The sequence below is a fragment of the Staurois parvus genome, unplaced genomic scaffold (assembly GCF_062004578.1).
Source record: "Staurois parvus isolate SC_StPar_1 unplaced genomic scaffold, SC_StPar_1.0 ptg000147l, whole genome shotgun sequence".
In the NCBI taxonomy this organism is placed as follows: domain Eukaryota; kingdom Metazoa; phylum Chordata; class Amphibia; order Anura; family Ranidae; genus Staurois; species Staurois parvus.
Genome location: NW_028317943.1, coordinates 23,145,864 through 23,162,049, shown reverse-complemented (window position 1 = coordinate 23,162,049; position 16,186 = coordinate 23,145,864). Strand labels below are relative to the sequence as shown.

The 16,186-nt window shown below is 42.5% G+C and overlaps 1 protein-coding gene and 1 pseudogene across 4 annotated transcripts in view; one reads left to right on the top strand and one right to left on the bottom strand.

Moving 5' to 3' along the window:
* The window catches only part of VEZT (vezatin, adherens junctions transmembrane protein), a 60,289-nt gene that overhangs the window by 33,715 nt on the left and 10,388 nt on the right, over positions 1–16,186 (bottom strand). For 2 of the 4 annotated variants that reach the window (XM_089674124.1, XM_089674125.1), the window contains exons 2-3: positions 2,938–3,063; positions 782–871 (exon numbers count right to left, since the gene is read on the bottom strand). In XM_089674124.1, the coding sequence (XP_089530250.1) occupies positions 782–871; positions 2,938–3,063 (216 nt within the window). The remainder of the gene's footprint in view (positions 1–781; positions 872–2,937; positions 3,064–16,186) is intronic. The other 2 variants (XM_089674126.1, XM_089674127.1) reach the window with 2 other exon arrangements.
* LOC149464818 (U2 spliceosomal RNA) lies at positions 14,646–14,807 on the top strand (annotated as a pseudogene).

The window sequence follows — 16,186 nt, the reverse complement described above, 5'->3', positions numbered from 1 at the left end:
AATGTGGCTCGGAGCAGAGCCTGGTGGGACGGTGAGAGGAGCCCATTGAGACAGGACAAGCAGGACATTACAGACATCTGAAAGTTGTAAAACATTAAACAGGTGGCATTTTTTTTCTTTTGATGGGAGTATGTTGGAGATAAGGGAGTCCCACCTCATTTTCCCCTCTCTCTCACCCCCCCCCCTCTCTTACCCCCCTCATCCCTCCTCTCTCTCAACCCTCCGCTTTCCAGCTGGCTGCTCTGCTGTAAGGGTTAGGGGCACAAATTACTTGCCTTGCCCTGGCACTGAAAAAACCACGCTACGCTAAAAAAACTTTTTTTAGCTGGCTCCTAGATTCAAAGCAAATTTGTCAAGCCCCGCCATGGGGTATGATGGGATTAGTAGTCTACACAACTAAGATGCTGTGCCAGTGCTTGCTGAAAATGTGCCAAGCCTGAAAACCCGCCCCCCCAAAAAAAACAAAGAAAATAAAAAAAAAACAAAAAAAAAAACACAACACTAATATATTATATATATATATATATATATATATATATATATATATATATATATATATATATATATATATATATATATATATATATATATATATATACACATACATACATACATATATACACACACACACATATATATATACACACACACATATACATACACACATACATATATATACATATATACACACACATATATATTTAAATAAAATATATGAACTAAATATACGTTCGAAAAAAAAAAAAAAAAAAAAGGGAGGTAATTGCAAATATTAACTTACCAACAAATGGACTCTTTCATCTTTTTTCTTTTCTGAAATAAAAGGGTTCCAGCTTTGTAAGAAAGCAAGCACTCTCTTGTATATGCCTGGCTGAAGACAGAAAAAAAAACAGAGAAAATCTTTATTGCATTTATCATGTAACAGAAGACAATTAGGCCCCTTCCACATGGGGCAGACTCCACCAGGAGTCCGCATGCTCAGCGGGGGATCTGATTGCTGATCCCCGCTGAACAGGCTGATGACTGGTCTGTGTCTGCTCCACTTATGCAGAGCGGACACAGCCCTATCTCTATGGGCAGCCGTCATATGTAAACAGACTACCTGTATGTTTACACCCGACTGCCATCTGATCCGATGGCAGTCGGGTGTAAACTAGACGGAAGGATAAGGATCCTCCATCTGTCTGTTTTTAGTGGATCAGATTAAATGTAAGCGGCTGTAAAACGGACATGTGTCTGATTACACCCAAAGCTCCATAGGAGGAGAATGGAGGGTCTGATCAAGTTCACCTGTCCGTTTTTCACTAGCTGGTGTGAAAGGGGTCTTACATTAACTTTATAAAAGAACATATTAGGCCTGGTTCACACGAATACAGTTTGCATTTTGTCCTTTTCTGCAGTGCTTTTTGCATTTTTGATGTGTTTAAAAAAATGTTGTGACTTAAAGTGAACCTAAACCCTGGTTTGAATAAAGAAAAAAAATAAATCTATCCAAGAATGTGTTCTTAACTCATAGTAACTTCTATTGGTCTCAGCCTTCTCCAGATTCCTTTTTTTGCTGCTGTGGTCTGACTCTGCATGGTCCCACTGTATGTTGGAACACAGCCACCATCGTTTAGAAGGACTAGGGACTTTAGGAACTATAGTACAAACAGAGCAGTGCACATCACCGCAACTAACGTGTACTACTAGTTCCAACCAAAATGAATGTGTGTGTGGGGGGGAACATTCAGAAACTTATGGGGATTGTTACAAGGCGCAGGAAAACACAGGAAGAAACCATTTCATGAAAATAGGCTAGATGACTATTAAGTAATGGATGTGTATGGATTATTTTTGAAAGATAAGGATATTGTTTAGTGTCACTTTACTTTGTCTGGAGTCAGATTTCAGAGATTAAAATTAAACAATTAAACTAAAATCTTCAGGCAGGCAAAAAAAAAACATTATCAATGATTATTTATTAAAGTGGTTCTAAAAGGTTGAAGGTTTTTTACGTTCATGCATTCTATGCATTAAGATAAAAACCTTCAGCATGCAGCTTCCCCCGCAGCACCCCATAATGCTTACCGGAGCCTGATCCGATGCTGTGCACGAGAGCCTTGGCCCTCCAGGGTCTCTGTCTCCTCATGGGCCAATACCCAGCCTTTGGATCCTGCTGCTGTTAATCACAGCCAGTGAGAAGGGAGTGGGGGTGGGGCTTAGCCACGCTCTGTGTGCCTTATGGACATACAGGGCCGGCTTGGGACTGAGCACGAATGAGTGTCCCCAAAGCAAGCAGCTTACTGTGGGGGCACACTGCAGGAGTGCCAGTGGGGGACATAAGAAGAGGAGGATCGAAGCGGATCTGTGCAAAACCACTACACAGAGCAGGTAAGCATAACATGTTTGTTATTATCATTTAAAAAAAAAAAAAAAGACATTTTACAACTACTTTAAATGTATATTATTAAATGCAACTAGTGTAAGTGCCAACATCTGTCTTGCTATTAGCCTCTTTTGTAACGTCCTGTACAGTGCTGAGAGAGGAAGGGCAGCACTAGAAGGCAATCAAGTTTGCTGCATGCACATACACACACAAGGATCATGCTAACAGCAGAAAAGAGCAGAAAGAGGTCGATTGGCTCCTACTCCCTCACTGTCCAAAACACAGGCTGGGACAACAGAGAGGTGACCTGAGGACCTAAGTAGAGAAAAGCCAGATTTAATTTGACTGTGCCATTTGGCAGTCTGGTGGAGCTGTATGAATCTCAGAAGGCAAGCAAAACCTATTTCCTATATTGAAACTGTGTGTAGTTTGCCTAGTTTTAAAACTAGGTTTTATGTGTAAAATAAATAAAACAAAAAAAACAACAAAAAGATTCATGTGAACTTAGAGCAACCTCACATAACATCTGTGGACATCCACCAAAAAAAAAAAAATGGTATCAAGCACACCTCTGCACTTGTGTTGGCCTGTCCTCGACTTCCATTCTCTGGCAGACGCTCCTCTGGCGTCACTGCTGGACATATTTCAAAATCTGTGTGTCCCAAATCTTGCAGATACTGGTACAGTGGTGAATTCTGAAATAAAGGAGTTGATTGGCAAGTGGTAATTCAATGTGTAGCAGAAAACCTACAGCCTGTTGGAATTATATCAATAATTGAGGCATAAAGAAACATTATTCCTTTACAGGACAACAATCCTTGAACTTTCCTGGATTAGGCTAACATATACAAATGCTTAATTTCCTATCTGCTGTAAAAATTCAGACATTATTTAATCGCTGGCCCCTTTGTATTAAAAGAAAAAAAATGGTCTGTGCCAAGCATTTTTGGAGTCCAGTATATACCAGGGAATTAAAAATCAATTGCATTGCCTACTGCTTTCATCTTGCCTTCAGCTGGCTACTTAGAACTTCTGATTAAGTTAATGAAGTGTTAAAATGTTATTAAAATATTTCACTGCACCAGATGTCACAAAGGTTTCAGACTGCCAAATAGTACGCCACTTGGCACTATCAGCCTGAACTGTTTTTAGAATAAAATTTTAGTGAATGACATTCTTAGGGACAAAAATAACACAGGCAGATTACAGTTGAAATCTCCCGGACAGAGAACACAGACAGGAACAGTTTTTGGAAATGTATATCCATGTCACAACTGCTAGAAGTTTGCTTTACTTTTGAAAAATAATAAAAATGTATATATACAGTGGGTAGAAGTAATAATCACACCACTTTAAAATAATCACATTTTGTTGCTTTGCAGCCTGAAATGAAGACAGACAGTTTTTGTTTTATCCAGCTGTATTTACTCCAACACATCAGAAAAAAAAAAGAAAAAAATTAAAAAACAGAATCACTGAGCTGGAAAAAGGATCACCCCCTTGTGTCAGTATTTTGTTGAACCACCTTTTGCTTTAATTACAGCCTTTAGTCTGTTGAGATATGTTTCTACTAACTTTGCACATCTAGACTTAGCAATATTCGCTAAATTTTCTTTGCAGAACTGCTCAAGTTCAGTAAATTTGATGGTGACCGTTTGTGGGCTGCAGTCTTCAAGTCATTCCACAGATTTTCAATGGAATTTAAGTCTGGGCTCTGACTGGGCCATGCAAGGACATTCACCTTGTCCCCCCTTCAACTGCTGTGTAGTCATTTTTGCTGTGTGCTTTGGGTCACTATTATGTTGGAAGGTAAACCTTCTTCCCATTGACAACTTTCTGGCAGATGGCAGCAGATTTTCCTCAAGAATTTGACAGTATTTTGCCCCATCCATTTTTCCTTCTATTATGAGAAGTTCTCCAGTCCCTGCTGTAGAGAAACCCCATAACAGGATATTACTACCTCCATACTTTACTGTAAGAATGGTGTGATTGGGATGCTTAGCTGGATTGAATTTCTGCCAGCCAGATGTATCATTTAGTGTTGAGGCCAAAAAATTCCATTTTAGTCTCATCTAACAATACCACCTTTTCCCATGTGGCTTCAGAATCTTCAATGTGAACTTTGGCAAAGATGAGTCGTGACTATATGGACCTTTTTTGAGGAGTGTCTTTTTTCTTGCAACCCTCCTATACAAGTCTCATTTGTGGAGAATTTGTGATATTGTTGTCACATGCAAAGAATGACAACTCTGTCATAAATTCCTGCAACTGCTTCAGAGTTGCTGTAGGCCTCTTGGTAGCCAGTTTCCTCCTGGCTCTTTTGTCCAGTTTGTAGCGACATCCTGATCCAGGAAAGGGTTGTACCAAATACCTTCAACTTCTTAATAGACCTCACTGTGCTTCTAGGCATTGATAAAGCCTTTGAATTTTTTTTGTATCCATATCCTGACTTGTGCCTGTTCAAAACTTTATCCCGGAGATAGTTTCACAGTGCCTTGCCACCCATAGTTAATTATTTGCTTCAGTTGCACTACCTGGGACTGAAATGCTCCCGGAAAGTTCTTTTCATGCTGAGCTAATCAAAATGACCACAGCTGATCACAGTTGATAGTCAAATGGCTGTGTGTGCCATTGAGAAGGTGATTAGCTACACCTGATCGAGTCATTTTTAGGAGAGGGGTGATCTTTTTTTTCCCAACTCAGCGATTCTGTTTTTGAGGGTTTTTTTTAAATTTCCGGACATGTTGGTGTTATATATCTTTCACTTGGATGTTTTAAGTTGCACCAAGTAAATACAGCTGGATAAAAACTATCTGTCTTCATTTCAGGCTACAAAGCAACAAGATGTGATTATTTTAAGGAGAAGGGTGATTCTTTTCTATACCCACTATACATACGTGCACATATAAACACACACACACAGGGTAGAGTGGTAAGGGTAAGAACCTCTGCCAGGCAATAATGTTGCATATGTCACCCCTGGTGAAATATTCTTTACATTTACATTTTCTGTCCAGAGAGTGATGGAGCATAGCCAAATACAGACAACTAGAAAAAGGCTAATAAAATACAGAGGATATCAGACAAAAACAAAATACCTATTTGCAGCAGAAAGCGTGTTGCACATTTGGGCTCCTTTAATGCAGTGGTTCTCAACCTTCCTAATGCCGTGACCCTTTAATACAGTTCCTCATGTTGTGGTGACCCCCAGCCATAAAATTATTTACCCAGAAATTATAATTCATGAATGTTGTTTTACCTCCAATACTGCTGCTTTCAACACAGTAGCTGCTTTCAACACAGCAGCTGCTTTCAACACAGCAGCTGCTCTTTACACATCGGAAATATGTGTTTTCTGATGGTCTTAGGGGACCCCTGTGAAAGGGTCGTTCAACCCCCAAAGGGGTCACGACCCACAGGTTGAGAACCACTGCTTTAATGGCACCCCAAATGCAATAGTAAAAATTGCACTAAGCTAGTCACCAAAAAAAGGAGATGGAGCTTCTTTTGGGCCACAAACATGCATAGGGAAGACCACTGAAGTGAATGGGATGCCCTACGCACAAACAGAAAAAAAAAAAACAAAACAAAACAAAAATTGTGAGTGGGAACCCTTGTTTCCGCTATGCAATATGTAAACAGGGCCTTAGGGTAATGTGGAAGCACTTCTACATTGTTTTAAAACACCGTTTTAGCTGTAGTTCCATTTTAGTAAGGCTGTGCACTTTCAAAGAATAAAAATCTATTTAGACTATAGATTAAACCAACTAAGCACTATTCCACTATGATATATGAGATATATACAGGTGAAACTCAAAAAATTAGAATATCGTGCAAAAGTTCATTTATTTCAGTAATGCAACTTAAAAAGGTGAAACTAATATATGAGATAGACTCATTACATGCAAAGCAAGATAGTTCAAGCTGTGATTTGTCATAATTGTGATGATTATGGCTTACAGCTCATGAAAACCCCAAATCCAAAATCTCAGAAAATTAGAATATTACATGCAATCAATAAAACAAGGATTGTACATAGAACAATATCGGACCTCTGAAAAGTATAAGCATGCATATGTACTCAGTACTTGGTTTGGGCCCCTTTTGCAGCAATTACTGCCTCAATGTGGCGTGGCATGGAAGTTATCAGCCTGTGGCACTGCTGAGGTATTATGGAAGACCAGGATGCTTCAATAGCGGCCTTCAGCTCTTCTGCATTGTTCGGTCTCATGTCTCTCATCTTTCTCTTGTCAATGCCCCATAGATTCTCTATGGCGTTCAGGTCAGGGGAGTTTGCTGGCCAATCAAGCACAGTAATCCCACGATCATTGAACCAGGTTTTGGTGCTTTTGGCAGTATGGTAAGGTGCCAAGTCCTGCTGGAAAATGAAGTCAGCATCCCCATAAAGCTCATCTGCGGAAGGAAGCATGAAGTTCTCCAAAATCTCCTGGTAGACGGCTGCGTTGACCCTGGACTTAATGAAGCACAGTGGACCACCACCAGCAGATGACATGGCTTCCAAAATCAACACAGACTGTGGAAACTTCACACTGGATGTCAAGCATCGTGCAGTGTGTGCCTCTCCATTCTTCCTCCATACTCCAGGTCCTTGGTTACCAAATGAGATGCAAACGTTGCTCTCATCAGAAAAGAGGATTTTGGACCACTGAGCAACAGACCAGGTATGTTTAATACAGCACTTTGGGAACATCCAACTTCTTTTGCAATTACCTTTTGAGGCTTTCCCTCCTTATGGAGGGTGTCAATGATGGTTTTCTGCACAACTGTCAGGTCATCAGTCTTTCCCATGATTGTGATTCCTACTGAACCAGACAGAGACCATTTAAAGACTCAGGAACCCTTTGTAGGAGTTATGGCTTAATTAGCTGATTAGAGTGGGACACTTTGAGCCTAGAATATTGCACCTTTTCACAATATTCTCATTTTCTGAGATTGTGGATTTGGGGTTTTCATGAGCTGTAAGCCATAATCATCACAATTATGACAAATCACGGCATGAACTATCTTGCTTTGCATGTAATGAGTCTATCTCATATATTAGTTTCACCTTTGCAGTTGCATTACTGAAATAAATGAACTTTTGCACGATATTCTAATTTTTCAAGTTTCACACACACATCTATCTATCTATCTATCTATCTATCTATCTATCTACACACACACACACACACACAGTGAGGAACAGAAGTATTTGAACACCCTGCGATTTTGCAAGTTCTCCCACTTAGAAATCATGGAGGGGTCTGAAATTCACATTGTAGGTGCATTCCCACTCTGAGAGACAGAATTAAATAAAAAACAATTCAGGAAATCACATTGTATGATTTTTAAAGAATTTGTCTTGCACTGCTGAACATAAGTATTTGAACACCTAAGAAACAGCAAGAATTCTGGCTCTCAAAGACCTGTTACTGTGCCTTTAAAAAGTCCACCTCTACTCCACTCATTAATCTAACTTAGTAGCACCTGGGTGTTCAAATACTTCTGTTCCATATATATATATATATATATATATATATATATATATATATATATATATATATATATATATATATATCACACAAAGTAGACTACTTGATCTTTTTTTCTGCTGTCACTCTGCTATGTTTCTATATATATGTCCATTCATGCTCTTGCAATCTGTTACAAAAGGCACATATATATGCCAGGGGTTACCCTATGGTTACACCACTACTGTCTGTACCGATAGGGCAGTCACCAACACTTTGCAGGAAGCTCAAAAGTAGGATAGCCATGCATACATACCACTGAGGCAAAATACAGGAAAATTCTGTCTATGTATGACCAGGTTCACCCTGGCAGGTCAGGCAGGTAATAGTCACTTGAAGTGGCATGACTCATATCAATTTCCTTTATCGTGTCCTCACAAGCTTCGGGACAAAAACACAGACTGACTTGCTACTCGTCTAATCCTCAGTTTACTCAGCAGCTGGGTCTTGTTTCCTGGAGTGATTTGTCAGAGTAGACCAATTTATGACCTAGATGATATTCTACCTGTGATGGGAGATGTGCTAGGAATCTACATGACATCTGCGGATAGAAAAGGTACTTCTTCAGAGTGGAATTTCCTACAGAAGACAGTCACCTGGCTGAAAATACCACACATTATAAATCAACCACCAGCAGGTACTAAAACAGAAAGTCACTCACTTTCCTGTTACACAACATACCACAAAATGTACACAATAACTTTATTTAACCACTTGCCCACCGGGCACTTTTATACCCTTTCTGCCCAGGTCAATTTTCAGCATTCAGCGCTCTCACAATTTGAATAATTGCGTAGTCATGCAACATTGCACCCATATGAAATTTTTATCACTCTTCTCGCTTTTTTGGGTGGGATTTAACTGCTACTGGGTGTTATTTTTTGCACTATAAACAAAAAAAAAGGAGCAAAAAATTAAGAAAAAAAAAAAAAAGTTTCTCTGTTTCTATTATAAAATGTTGCAAACAGGTAATTTTTCTCCTTCACTGATGTGCATTGATGAGGCTGCACTGATACGCAGGACTGATGGGCACTGATGAGGCAGCACTGGTGGGCATTGATGAGGAGACACTAATATGCAGCAATGATGGGCACTGATCATCAGGGTCCTGATCATCAGTGCAGATGTCCTATGTGACATTTGCTGGTTATCGGCAGTACTTTCTTCACCCTGTGACAGCATGAGGAAAGTGCTGCCAATAACCAGCAACTGTATTTACTCGGTGATCGCTGTGTCATTGGACACAGCTGATCACGTGGTATAAGGCCATTGTGATTGGCCTTTTACTTCATCATGTGATCAGCTGTGTCCACTGGGGGTGCATGGGAGGGCACGCCCTGGGAGGATGCCATATGATGCCCTCCCAGAACTGGACAACCGCGCTGTAGCCGTCTTTCGGCTATAGTGCGGTCGTGAAGTGGTTAAAGTGATTCTAAAGGATTTTTTTCTAAAATACCAAACATGTCTTATTTACCTGTTCTGTGCAATGGGTCTTAGCTCCTCCTCTTCTCTGAGTGCCCTCATAGAAACCGGTTTGCAATGGGGCACTAGTGCGGGCTCAATCCTGGGCGCATTATGTATGTCTATTGACTCGTCCCCCATTCTCTGCTCACAGGAATGGATTGACAGGACTATAAGCCAATAGCTTCTGCTGCTGCCAAGCCTACTGTAAGAGGGGAAAAAAAACGCAGCACTGCTGCACATGTGTACAATGCAGGTTCAAGATTGGGCTCAGGTAAGGATTTCAAGGGGAGTTGGGGGCTGTCGACATGGAAAGGTTTTTTATTTTAATGCAGAGAATGCATCAAAGTGGAACTGCACTGCATCTGAGCACCACAAACCAAAAATGCTATACAATTCATTTTTAATATTCAAAACAAACCCCTCCATGTCTCCATGCTTTGTTTTGCAACCACTTTAAGCCTAGGTTCATACATCAGCAATGCGAAAGTGTGATTCAGTTGTGCGTTTTGACCTGCGATTCACAATGCGGTTTCCATGCAATTTAGGATCTCTCTCTCGAAATGTTCCAATGGGAACGCTAGTACTGGTGACCTGGGGGTCCCCAAGGAATTCCCTTAATTTGCAGGAATTTCCTCTCACTTCCTGTTTTGGCTATGAGACAGGAAATTAGGGTAAATTTCCCCAATAACACACAGATGGCAAAAAATAAGCCGCCGGGGTTTATAACCTTCCATTACTCTATCCAAAATAAATAAATAAAAAAAAAAAAAAATCTGCTTATAGTTCTACTTTAATTGGTACTAGGTGGATTTTCACTCTACATCCCTTGAACAATTTGGTGTATTGTTATTATACCTCTTGTACATAAAATCAAGATACAGCAGAAACAGGAATGGAAGAAATCTGTGCCGAGTTATTTGGCCTGACTACAAAAAGGTGCAGCACTCATCGGCCAGGCACATAGTGCTGAATCCTGTTTATAAAACACAGGAGGAAATGGAATGCTTTGCTGATGCCGACTTGCCTAGACCCCTGAGCAGCTGTCTAAATATCTACCTTTACACTTCGGAGAAACTACTATGCACATTCAAATCTCTACTCGACTGAAATCTGGCCTACTAGTCTAGCTCTGCAGGCTATATTTACTCACTGCTTTGTGTCACATGCTTATTTTCATTTAGCCGTGTTACTACGGAGGGAGAAAGAAAAATATGCATTCACAAGACAGAAGAAACATTGTCTGCAAGTAATTATTTCATTCAATTTGCTCCCATTCTGTATGCTGTTACAGAGCTGTAAATTGTCCAGCTTTTAATCATTATAGGAAGACAGTTAAAGCCCAATTCTGCGCAAACAATTACCCCTGCAGTGGGGCTGAGCCCACACTGCAAGGGATGACAGCTCCTTTTGTCTAGTAGAGGAAACACAGTTTTACTTACCTGATCCTCCGCTCCCCTAGAAGATGCTCAGCTTCCACCATCTGGCGGTGGACTGTCCCTCAATGTCCTCATGTCCAGAGTAGGCCTATGGACCCTGCCCTGGACATTCTAATAGTCTAGGATCCAGACCTGGCTCCTGGTCAGGACCCTAGACTGCTAGAGTGGGGGAGTACAGGAGCTGCGAGTAGGAGCAGAGGATCAGGTAGGTATACCTCCTTTTATTGCTCTCCTAAACATTAATGAGCAATAAACCCTTGCAATGCAGGCACAGCCCCACAGCAAGAGATTGTTTTTTATATGTTCGGTGTTGCCAATGATGCTATAGAAACTAGACGCACTTTTGTTGTGAATTCCAGGAAAACTAAAAGTTCTCCCTTACAGCAAGGCTGCCCCCACACTGCAGGGGTTAGCTACTTGTTTAGTGTAGGGCAGGGGTGTCCAAACTGCAGCCCGTGAGCCGGATGTGGCGACCAATGACAGGGCACTGTTCCTCCCCAGCGACGGGGCACTGTTCCTCCCACTCACACCAGAAATGGGGAACCAATTATCCCACTGACGCCAAGCCTAGGGTATTGTTTACTCCCACTGGCAACAATCCGGCCCTTTAAAGAATGAAGGGCAGTAAACTAGCTCTTTGTTTCAAAAGTTTGGAGATCCCTGGTGTAGGGGATGGTAAAAGCACTTTTACTTAGCTGAACCTTCATTCCTCCAGCAGGCAGCTTGCCCCTCCTCTCTGACAGTGGACTGTCCCTTGGCATTCTCACATCCAATGAACGATTATAGTCCCTGCATTGGTTCTGAAGGCATCAGAGGACTTTAGACCATGCAAGTGCAGGAGAGAAGACTGCAGGGACTGGTCTGGCAGAGTAGAGCAGGCTGGGAGTGAAATATCTGGTAAGTAAAAGTCCCCATAGAAATAAACAAGCAGTTAACCCTTGCAGCAGGGCTTATATTGTGGGCAATATTGCCCTAAAATTATATAACAAAGTACCTTTAAAAGCATGACGAGGTTGGGGGAAAAAACTGCTGCACATAAAAGGTGCAGTTACCTCCAGGTGATGGCACATATTACAGCAGCTCCCAAAACCCTCCACTGCCGTATCCCAGGCTGGTCCAACAAGCAACACACTTCTTGATAGTTTTTAAAAAGTAACTCATCCCCTCTAGGTGATCTATTGCACAAATTTTAACAAACTTTGTCGCAGATTCCTACCTGCGTCTGCTTGAAGGCCCCTTTCACACGGGCAGACCAATCGGGTACACCTGTCATTTTTTCAGGCTAACCCAAATCGGACTATCCATTGCCCTCTATGGAGCAGCAGATGTAAACAGACATGTGCCCATTTATACCTGCCTGCATCTGATCCATTTAGATCCGCAGAAAAAAGATGGATGGGGATCTGTTCACCATCCGTCTAGCGGATTAAATGACAGTCGGAAGTAAACGGACAGGTGGTCCGTTTACATCCGACCGCCCATAGAGGAAAGCAGGCTGTGTCTGTGTACGCTTTGCATAAGTGGAGCATACACAGACCTGTCAACCATCTGCTCAGTGGGGATCAGTGAAGCGATCCCCCGCTGAGCAGGCCAATCTGCTGTTGGAGAGGGGTCTAAAGCAATAACTCCTTGTTTGATTATGTCAATGTGCAAAGTGAATGTGAATGGGAGTAACTTTTCATTATTAATCAGCTGATGCACTACCAGCCTTCTAATGAGGAAAGTTGCAGCATTAGAGTCCCTTTAGAAGTAATTAACCCTTTGGGACTAACTCACCAAAGGTTGCAGAGGATGCCTAAAATCTGACTTGTATCTTAGTGCAGACTTTTGGGAAAATCAGTGAGCCAATCACACAAGTAGGAAATTACATTTCTGGGGAAGTTGTGCATATATGTACAGATTGCCTCCAGGTTGCCATAACGCATTGAATTTTACAAAAAAATTACATGGGCTGCACATAGAAGAGGAAAGGTAATTTTTAAATCACATTTAAATACAATATCGCTCGTGCAATAGTCAAAAAGAAAACAAAATAGCATATACATCACCTCCCTGCTTCATCCAATCAGAGAATATTTTCATTCATTCAGGTAATTGCATATCATATGGAAGATATTCTCTTAAAAGAAACCTATACTAAGAGGAAAGTACGCTGTCACTGTAGATGTCGTTCTAAAAATGCTATTTGCCTAGTCTCTGGCTTACTAGCAACACTGATCTCTAACAATTATGCGTAATTATTCTGGGTCAGAACCTCAGAAGCCATTGAATCAGCATGACAGCTAAGCAATTAGCATTTAAGAGGGATAGTCAACAATAGCAGGCTACATATATGCAATTGCACTGTATTAAACCCAAAAGCAAACATTATATTGCAGCTTACCAATTTTTAGATGTGATGTCTGTACTTGTTTGGTTTTTAGGCTCTCTTATTTTTATCTGGTGATTTAGCCAGTAAGCCTGTTTTTCAAAAAAACAAGTTCTCCAACCAAATATACGCGTTACTGAGATGAGAAGAACTATTTAACACCAGCAGGGGTGCTTACAGTGATCATTTTTTATTTATGCAAAACCTTTATCCCAAAAGGAAAAAAAATAGTTTGCTGTAACTGCTCATAGAGTGTTAGCTGGAGTCTGGCTTCAATTTGTTAATGTATTTAAAACTGTTGGAACATCTAACCCCCTCAGATTAACAATGCCGCTATCAAAAGGTGCTCCCTTTGCTCCTTCATCCAGAGTGGGGGCACTGTAAAACACGCGGTGTGTTACTGGCCAGATCACCAGGTGAAAACAGCCAAAGAAAAGAAAACTGATGCAGCCACCACAGGTGATGACTGGTAAGCTGCAATATATAACATTTTTGGTTTTGGGTTTTACACCACTTTAAGAACACACTTATCCAGGGTAATACAAGTAATTCAATTATGAAAGCTAGATGCCTTTAATATCCCCTTCACCCTCATACACAAATGCTCTTACAGTATTTTTGTCAAGGTTGAAAAAATAAACAAAACACTAAAATACTAGTCCATCCCTCAAGTCAGTCTTGCTCAGTTGTATAGGCTTCTCTACTGAATTTGATTACTCTGATATAACTGCACACAGTAAGCTTCACATAGTGTGCATTAGAAGCTGCAGAAAGTCAGACAGAGCTTGCCTCATTTCCTGTCTGAAGGATATTCAGCACCATCAATCCAGACCTTTCCTCCTTAGCCTGACTGTCCCTGGCCCAGCCCTTTCATCAGTTTTCAGTTCTTTCATGCATTAAGTGCCTTATCTAGGGCTGGCTGCATGAAATACAGCTTACCTAGGAATGCCCACTTCTCCAGACTGACATCCACTCAAGTCCTTTTGATTACTGTATACCTCCTATCAATAGCCAACCCACTGCTTGCATCAGGGCAGAATGCTCTTGAGAGGTGTACGGAGGCAGGATGCTGTGATGTTTCAGGAAGTTATGTAGAACACCCTGCTGGTGCCTACCATAAGCCTTAATCCCTCTGCATTACATAGCGAAGCACAGAGACCCAATGATGACATTGCTGAGTCTAAAATAGATGAGGGTTGCACCAATATCAATACCGGTATCAGAGCTGAGAAGTTTTTCTGACACCAAGAGAAAAATGGTGACAGGAGGGAGCTCCAGCTGATTGACAGCCTCAGCTCTGTTCCTGTGTGTTATGTAAAGGGAGGGAACAAATGGCTGCAAATACATAGGTACAAATTATGTAGGAGAGTATAAATAAAACCTATGCTCCCTCACTCACATCTTCAATCACTCCCTCTCTACTGGCGCTTTCCCTTCCCCTCTAAAGCATGTACAGATCACTCCCATACTTAAAAAGATTTGCTTCTTGGCCTCTTGGCTAAGATCAAGTGTAGTATCTGTTCTTATCAGTGTCCAGCACGGGTGCTCCTCATCATTCTAGCTTTGGGGGGATGATTGGTTGTATAGTACCCCTGCTGGTATGATGGGGGTCCTGATGGTTAGTACAGGCTGGAACAGAAACCGAGGCGCCCACAGGCTGCTGGGGCCTGGGAGTAATTTCCCCTGGAAAACCGGAGGGGCCCACTTTCTCCTGATTTGAATGGATCTACCTTGTCTGGCCAGGGGCCGGGGAGGCAGAAGGTCCACGAACCAGTGCCCCCTGAGTGGTCGCCTCAGGAGTGCTCTTAGCAACACTTGGGTGTGGGACCCCAGCGTGTGAAAAGGCACATGGTCACTGTGTTCAAGCACTTTTCTTGCACTGCGCCTTTTAGGGCTGGGCCTTTTGGCTAAGTCCTGGGCAATTTTTGCTACAGGCCTCAGGGCCTGGCCAGTGCACGGCCACTTTATTTAATTTATTTTTTCTCCCACGTTTGTCGCTTTCACGTGTGTTTTATTTCTCACAGGATGGAGGGTGTGGGTCCTCGGGCCTACCCTGAAGTCTAGGGGGAGGATGTGTGGCCTTTTGGTTCCTTCCTCCCCTGTCCCTAGGGGGTTTTCTCTTCGGGAGAGCCCCCTGACCAAGTACTGAGTGGCTGGCTTCGGCTGGCCACAAGGAATGGTTGTCCGCCAGGCCTTTTGGCTAGGTGGACCAAATGGGAACCTTGTCCCTGTTGTCAGGGCAGGGCTGTGGAACGGACAGGTAGGCCTAGTGGCAGGGTAAGGCACTGGCTGACGACAACCACCACCAACAGACCGAAGTCCCTCAGGGCGCGGAGTCTAAGTCCCAGGCTGCCCTTCACCAGGGCCCCTGATGGTGGGGATGGACTTGACGCAGCCAGGAACCAGGTCGCGGCCCCCGAGACACCCCGGCTGCAGTAATGGCCGCCGCCAATGGCGTGTAGCTGGTGAGAATGACAATAGCGTAGTCAGGCAAGCCGAGTCGACAACAACAGGACAAAACAGTACAGAACAGTAGACAGAGAATCACAGGTCACGGGCCGGGTTCAGCAACAGAAGGTCAGATCAAAGGAAAACACAGAGAATGGTCTTAGTCACAAGCCGAGTCAGAATACCAGAAGAGTCACGAGCATATACACAGAGCTGTAGCAAGACAAAGACACAAGACACAAGTGCAAAGAGCATGTGCAGATCCCAGGCTTATATGTACTCAGCCACACCCCTCTGGGGGATGGATCTCAGAGACCTGAAGGCATAAAAGCTTCCCACCATGCTCAGCAGAAATCCAAGATGGATGCCAGCACATGGAGTAACATAACCTCTGGGAAAAGGTAGGACCTTAACAGTACCTCCTCCTCAAGGGCCCCTCCCCCTCCGCGGCTCAACAAAAGGTTTCTGAGGAAAGCGGGTATGAAAAGCGCGGAGGAGGGCAGGAGCATGGACATCCACGGAAGGAACCCAGGAACGCTCCTCGGGACCATAACCGCGCCAATGAACCAGG